The 7,671-nt window shown below is 57.8% G+C and overlaps 1 protein-coding gene across 2 annotated transcripts in view; it reads left to right on the top strand.

Annotated features, from left to right (window-relative positions):
• The first annotated feature begins 21 nt into the window (after window positions 1-21).
• The window catches only part of EDN3 (endothelin 3), a 25,208-nt gene continuing 17,558 nt past the window's right edge, over window positions 22-7,671 (top strand). For both annotated transcript variants that reach the window (XM_006141854.2, XM_006141855.2), the window contains exons 1-2: window positions 22-158; window positions 765-1,071. In XM_006141854.2, coding sequence (XP_006141916.1) covers window positions 107-158; window positions 765-1,071 — 359 coding nt within the window. In that variant the 5' untranslated portion in view covers window positions 22-106. The remainder of the gene's footprint in view (window positions 159-764; window positions 1,072-7,671) is intronic.

Raw genomic sequence — 7,671 nt, 5'->3', positions numbered from 1 at the left:
CCCGCTGCGGGGGGGGGCCGCCGCCAGCCGGTCCGGCCTGAGTCCCCCCGTTCGCGGTCACGAGCGGCGGTCTTCCGGCCCGGTGCTTCAGCGCCAGATCGGGTTCATGGAGCCGGGGCTGTGGCTCCTTTTTGGGCTCACAGTGACCTCCGCTGCAGGTAAGCTGGGGCGGCACTCCTCTCCTGGCGGGAGAGCGCACAAACAAAGACCAGAGTCGGGCGACCTGGGGGAGGACCGGGAAGGTGTCTGCTGAGGGAGCAAACCCTCTTCTGGGCTCTCCCCTGGAGCCCCAGGGTGCAGGCGGGGGAGCACAGGGGAGGGCAAGGACTCTCCCAGGACTGAGATTACAACCGGTCGCAGACTGGAGACCTGCCACTCCGCAGACTTGTTCATGAAGTCGGGACCTTTTCAGAAAGTTTTCAAATTATTCAGAGACTGCAAACGCCTTGTAAAGTTTTCGGAAAATGTGCAAGTTTGCCATAGGTGCAGACAACTTACAGGCTTTGCAGAGAGTGGAAATATTAATGGCTTGCAAACTTTTCACAAAACAGCGCACTTAACTTGCAGACTTTTCAGAAGTTGTGCACACTGCTTTGCCAACTTCTCAGAATGTTTGGTATAGCTTGGAGATTTAGAGAAAGTGCACCTAACCTGCAAACTTTGCAGACAGTTTGAATGCTTCACCCCCCCGCCCTGCTCTCCCTCTGCTGGGGGGACAGTGCGGGCTCTGCGTACTCAGGAGCCCCTTGATTTGCCTCCTGCAGGATTTGAGCCAAGCCCCCAGCCTGGGGACGCTGGCAGGAGCTGCATGCCTCGGGCACTCTCTGTGGCCACTGCAGCCAGGTCTGAGGGGGACGGTGAAGAAACTGTGGCCGGCCCAGGCCGGTGGACTGTGTCCCCGACAGCAGCTCGGGGGCCAACCTCTGGAAGCCCCGGGCATCAGTCTGGGCAGCAGGTGGCCGAGGGGGACCCTGCGCTGCACCGAGCGAGGCGCTGCACGTGCTTCACCTACAAGGACAAGGAGTGCGTCTACTACTGCCACCTGGACATCATCTGGGTCAACACCCCCGAGTGAGTCACCCTGGGACCCGGGCTCCGGGGCCTGGCCTGCATCCGCACCTTCCCAGTGGGGCCTGGCCACCACACCAACCGGCCACTCAGCCCACAGCCTCCCCTGTGTAGCCTTCAGCTCCTGCCAGGGTCCCCTGGCAGCCTAGGTCCCATCTGCAGGTCAGGGGCGTGACCCACGTCCCCTCTCAGGGCCTGGCCCAGGAGAAACTCAATCTCTCCAGAGTTTGGATCCTGGAGGGGGAGCCCCTCCCTCTGAGTGAAATGAGCAGGCAGCAGGGATTAGACACCTGAGAAGTCTTGCTGAGCCCTTTTTCTGAGCTAGAGGAAGCCTGGAAAGTTTATCCCACACCCCCTCACATCCCTGGGGCTAGGCGGGCTGGTCTGCCTCCACCCCCCACAACCAGCCAGGTTTGAGGAGTTTAAAATTCCTTGAAAGCAGTCTGTGCTCCAGGAGCTAAGGGTGGGCTTGGCAGAGCCCCCGGGACCTCCCAAGCAGCTCCTTTCCTTCAGGGTCCTCCAGATGCCAAGGCTGAGTGGGTGCACTCTCCTGCCATCCATACGAACTCCCTTACTCTGAACCAGACAGCACGGGTCTGCCTGGTTTGGGGGCCAGCCCCCTGTGACGCCCGCTCTCTCTGGAGGCCATGCAGAGAGCGTGGCTTTGCTGTGGGAGGATTTGAGGCTCCCCTGTTGGCGTAGCCATCCGGGAACCCCATGTGTAGAGACTTCATCGGGGCTTTGCTTTTGGTATTGTTCAGATCTGGATTAGACTGGAAGCCTGTTCTTGGTGCTCTTGCCCCTCCCCCCCGGCCCTCTGCTTGTGCCCTGCTGGCACTGAGATGACCATGAATTCCAACCATGGCCCATGACGGCTGCTATGTGCCCACCCAGCCTTGGCATCTGGAGGGTCTGGGAGGAAGGGTACTTCCTGGGGACTCCCCACCCAACTGGGAGCCCCTCGGCCCTGCCAAGCCACCCAGGCACCCCTGATGTACAGGATACTTTCAAAGTCAGCCTACCAGGCGGATGGGTGGTGACCCTCCTGGACACGGTCACGGGGCCTACACGAGAAGGACCCTGGCTGGGGTCTGGCTGGGTGTCGTGATCTAGAAGTTTCTATTATTTCCGAACCAAGGGCTCCCATTTCCATTTTATTGTGTTCCACAAGTCACGTGGCTGATGCTAGTAGAGAGGTGTGCTTGCTCGGGCTGGGTCTGACCAGGGTCCCCCATGGGCAGTCGCAGGGAGGATGAGGGTCCTGTCCTGTTTTTTCCTCCTTCCTGGGAACGGAAAGTTATGTGTCTCGGGTGGTCACCGGGGTGCCTTCTATTCTTGGACAGCGATCAGGTCTCCTTTGCTATAGCTCCTGTCGCCCTGACACCTGTCCTTTCTGACTCGCGTCCCCCCCGGCATCACAATCTGACCGAATTACCTTCACCAGATAGAGGGCACCGGGCAGGCGGCAGTGGGCCAGAATCCCTGCCTTGGCTAGAACCCCAACTGTGAATCAAGGAGGAGGGAGAAAGCGAACAGAGTGGGGCGGGGTGGGCGAAGGACGGGGACTTGTTGGCCACGCCTCTGAGCACTGGCTGGGGAAGAAGTGATTCTTGAGATCCGTCTCAGAGGCGCAACACACACCAACACGCACCGCGGTCTGTCTGAAGTCCTGCCTCGTAGTTCCCAGCCGTCCTGTACGGCCTGAAATAAGCTGTGGATCTTTGACTTTCTCCAGGACAGCCAACTTGATGACTTCCCCTAAAGTCTGATTTACTTGTTCCTCTCTTCTCCCACCCTGATTTGTTTCAAATGCTAGGAGAGGAGGATTGATGCTGGTGTCTGGGTGTCCGCGAGGCACTCTGGAAACGATGACAATAGCCAGACTTAGGTGTTTGGAAATTCGATGAACAAAGCCATCTTTCAGGAAGGCTTTCTTGGATAGCTCTGACTCCTCCCTCCCTCTCTGTCGATCACATCTAGGTCTACTTTGTATTTTTTAAACATCTCCAGTTGGGCCAGCATGGTGGTTGAGGTGCCTGGATCCCACATGGCCGACTGCATAGATTTAGAGACTTTAAAAACACACCGGGTCCATGCGTCTGTGTGCCCACAATCCCGAGAGGAGAAGGGCTGATACGTGACTGTCCCCCATGGGGTGCTTTCTCCCTGCGCTCTTTCTGTCTCTCTCTGGTGAGTTCGTGCAACCTCCGGCAAAATTGGAAAGAACCTCTCTACAAGATTGCAAATGAGAAAGTGAGCTCCTGTGATGGGGCATCCACCTTGAGGGAAACGGGAGAACTTCAAAGTCACCAAGCTGAGCTAAAGGACACTGGCATTGCCTTTGGAACCTCCAGCTGGAGGTCCTTCCCAGCTAAAGGACACTGGCAATGCCATTAGGACCTCCAGCTGGAGGTCCTTCCCAGCGACTCGACACCTCCTGCCCCATCCGTCAAAGCCACCCCTGGGATCTCCTCCTCTCTGGGTTATCGCCCCTTGTGTCTTAGCAGACCCCGGCCTTGTTCCCAGGGTGGACTGCCCCTGTCTTTGCTCTGGCTGCTCTGGGAGCCTGTAGGAGCCGCGACCCTCTTGCCCAAGTCGAGAGTTGTGAACTCCCGTGGCTCCGCCTTCCGGTGCCCTACTCCCGCTGTGCCTCTGGCTGCACGGAGGCCCAGTGGCAGTCGGTCCTCCTTGGCTGAAGGACATCTGTGGGACCATCAGAGGAGGGCGTTCTGGGAGTCTGACGTGTCCATAGTGCTCGAGGGCCTCTGGCCCTGCAGGAGCCACGTGGGAGTTCTAGGGCATCCCCCCACCCCCATGAGACGGTGACCTCCTAGCTTAGACTCGAGGCCAGCAGCTGCCCTGCATGTCTTCTGGACAGAAGACCTGGCATTCTTTGTGTCTCCCACTTTCTCCACATGCTCAGTCCTTCCAGACCCGAACTGGGCGGGCCCTTTCCACCAGCACTTGCTGTGTGGTGATGCTCAGGAACACGCTGACCTGTAGCTACCTCTTCTGTTGTTCCTCGCTGGTGTGTGGTTCTGGCCCGTAGTGTTTTCTCCACGCAGGCATTGCGTCTCCCAAGGTGTGTGACTACGCTCAGGGCCTATGTGTCCCTGCACACGTGTGTGGGAGTGTGTGGTTTCCCTGGGGACCCTGCACTCTGTGACTTTGGTTGTACCCACCATAGAGCCCATGGCCACCATGCGGAACCAGACTTGTCCCTTCCCAGCCGCCTTTCCTGCCCCCGGGGTCACAGCTGATCGGTGGGGCTGGGATTTTGTGAGATTTCCTGGACCATATTAGGAACCTCAATCCCAAACACCCCCGCCACTGCCCACAAAATCCCGAACCAGAGGAAAACACATTCCATCCTATTTTCATGGAAACTTTGCCAAGAATAAGAAAAGGAGGAGCCGGGAGGAGGCCGGAAGTCCATGTGCTTGCCGGTACACTTGGGCTGTTCCCTGTGGTGTGCCTACAGTGGGGGTTCCCACTGGGAAGTTGGGAACCCTCAAGAGACAGAACCAGCAGGATATGCATGCACACACACACATCACACACATGCACACGCACACAACACATGTACACATGCACAACACACATGCGCATGTGCACAACATACACATATGCACATACACACAACACACATGAACACATACAAACACATGCCACACACATGCATAGCTTACACATGCACAAACACTGGGGAGAGGAAGCTAAAGACTTGGGGGTAGGCGAGTCTGAAATCCATGGGCACAGGTCCCAGCAGGAGCTGGCGTTGGCTGAGGGCAGCCTGGGGCAGACCTCCTTCCTCTTTGGGAACCTCCTCCTCCTCTCTTAAGGCCAAGAGATTGGATGAGCCTCTTCCCAACTTATGGAGGTTAATTTGCTTTGCTCAAAGTCTACTGATTTGAATCTTTTTATTTTTAAGAGAGATTTTTGCTACAGGGCACGTGCGCTTGCCAGAGAGACAGACAGCGAAAAGTCACCTCCCCAGATGGGATGGCCATGCCACCATATCTTCTCCTTCATTTTCCTCTCAGGATTTTGGGCATGCATGCACACATGTCTGGTGTAAGTTTTAAGCCGCCAGGTCAGGGACTTGAACTGTGGTCAACCACATGGGAGTCAGCGACATAACCATTATGCCACCTGCTGATGCCTAAATCTTAATCACATCTAAGAAATGCCTTCCTGGCAACATCTAGACTGGCACTTGACCAAACAATTGGGTGCCATAGCCCAGCCATGTTGCCATGAGATGAACCCAGTTTGGGATTTCTGACCACATCCTCCCGCGGGGTAGCTGGGAGCCCGGCTGAGTGAGTGCCAGGCTGAGACCAGAGGAGCCACAGGGCCCAGGTAAAGAGTGCACTGTCTCGCCACCCTGCGAACTGAGGACTGGACCACGCTGTCCCTCCAGCACGTGGGAGGCATGGGGTGCTCCGATAGCCTCTGCGTTTTCCAGAACCCCGGGGTGACAGGCAGGAGCGTATTTCGGAAATGTGCAGTGCAAGGTGTCTGGGAAACCTGGGCTCCCCAGCCCGCCCTTGTGGGGAACCCCCTAGAACTCGGGAGCTCTGCCCTGGTGTCCCGGCTGTGGCTGTGGCTGGGGGCGGGGGTGAGGGAGGTGCTACTGCATCTCTGTGACCCTCCAAAGGGTGCGGATACCAGTCCAGCCCCGGAGAGTGACGCAGGTCTCTGCCTTGGTCTGCCTGGCCACGTCCCATCAGGACAAGTCAGGCTGCTGCAGGGCACGCTGTGCTCATGTGATCTGGCTGAAATGGCATGGCTTCATATTCCGCTCCGGCCTGAAGAAGCAGTGAAGTGGCGGTAACAGCAGTGACTGGGGCCTCGCTTGTGCTTGGTGTCTTCTGTCACCAGGCAGCCTCAGCGCAGATGCAGGCTTTGCCTTCGGGGTTCTTTGAGAGAGGCATTTCAGCACTTTTCCAAGGAGAGACATGGCAGATCCGAGAGCCATGGGGTCCTGGACCCCAACTTCTTGCATACATGGCGCCAGCTGTGCACCCATCGTGTGATCTGGGGGTTTCAATAAAAGTCACCCTGGTCACAGGCAGCAGGTGGCATGTTGGTTAAGGTGCTGTACTCTCACATGATTGACTGCAGTTCAAGTCCTGGATCCAGCGGCTTGAAATTCACACGGGGCATGTGTACATGTGTGCCCAGAATCCTGAGAGGAGAATGGAAAAGGGATTGTGGGTGTGGCCATCTCTCCTGTGGGTGATTTCTTACGTTCCTTCTCTATCTCTCGCTGGTGAGCACATGTGCCGTATGGCAGAAATCTTTACAAACAAAAAGGGTCACCCTGATCTGTGAGCCAGGCTTGACAGTGTCATTGCCGAGAAGTGACTGTTTGAAGCAGAGGAGCTGGCCATTAGGATTAGTGACACTCAGGAACCTCATGGTTCCAAGGACATTGGCAGGGATGCAGACAGGGATGCAGGCAGCGGCTGAGCCCACCCTGCCCCACGAGCCCACCCTGCCCCACGAGGTCTGCATGCCAGGCCCTCAGCCCAGGGCTGCTGTCCCCAGTTCACTGGGGCCTGAGCCCACGGAGCCGAGGCACTGCCTCAGGTTCGGGAGCTGGTCAGGAGTGAGCGGCCCTAGCCCGGCAGCCTGGCTCTGGGACCTGCCTGCCAGGCCCTCCTGTGCACGCTTTCCTGGAGAGGCTCCCCACGGACGGGGCGACTCCTGCACTCACTCCCTCACCTCTCATTCATTCATCCGACACACTGCTGCCGAGTGCCTCTGCTGGCCAGCACCGGGCTAGGTCGGAGCCCCAGCGATGGACGAAGGACGTGATCGCCAACCCTGACCGATTTCTCCCCGCAGTGCTGATTCACGTGTGTGTGGTTCTAGGGGAGAACACATGTGCACCGTTGCAGGGTTTTTCTTTCTTCATAGAAATAAGTTGATACATGAGCAAAAGCCCGAAGTTTTGGTTCTTGTCACACATCCTAATCTGCTGTGACACCAGCTCTCCTGTCACGTCCTAGAGCCACCAAGGGACTGGTCAGGTGCCCACTCTGGGTGAACTGGGAGCTTGTCCTGGCGTCCGAGATGCTGGGCTGGGCTGGGGTCGAGCAAGCCAGGCCGTGCTCTCAGCCCCGATCTGTCTTCTTGCAGGCCGGGCAGTGATGGGAGATGGATTTGCTGAGACCCATCCATTTGGGCAGACTCAGCTTCGAAGCAGTGTTCAGCTTTGGTTCAGGGGTTCATGGTGTTGACAGAGAAACGGGCCCCGGGCTGCCTCCCTTGGTGGGCATCGGACCAGTGGATCATAGGTCAGAGCTCAGACTTGCCCAGCCCCTGGGCTGGGGTCCTGGACCTGCCGCTCGGGAGGTGTCGCCTCTGTGAGCCTCAGTCTTTCTGACTAGAGAGCGGGAGAGCGGACAACACCCTGTGGTAAAGATGTGAGGCCGACGGGGAAAATGCCGGGTGGTCAGCACCGCTGGAGCTGGTCAGCCCCCACAGTCCGAGGGCGATGGCCATACTTCAACCTTCAGCATAGCCTCCGGCCCCACAGAAGCCCTTCCGGCCACGCCAGCCCTCCTGCCGTGCCCCATCCTGTGGCTGGGGGCG

Source organism: Tupaia chinensis, unplaced genomic scaffold (genome assembly GCF_000334495.1).
Source record: "Tupaia chinensis unplaced genomic scaffold, TupChi_1.0 Scaffold000066_1, whole genome shotgun sequence".
Lineage (NCBI taxonomy): Eukaryota > Metazoa > Chordata > Mammalia > Scandentia > Tupaiidae > Tupaia > Tupaia belangeri.
The sequence above is the reverse complement of the archived record's forward strand: the minus strand, read 5'-3'. Positions and strand labels throughout refer to the sequence as shown.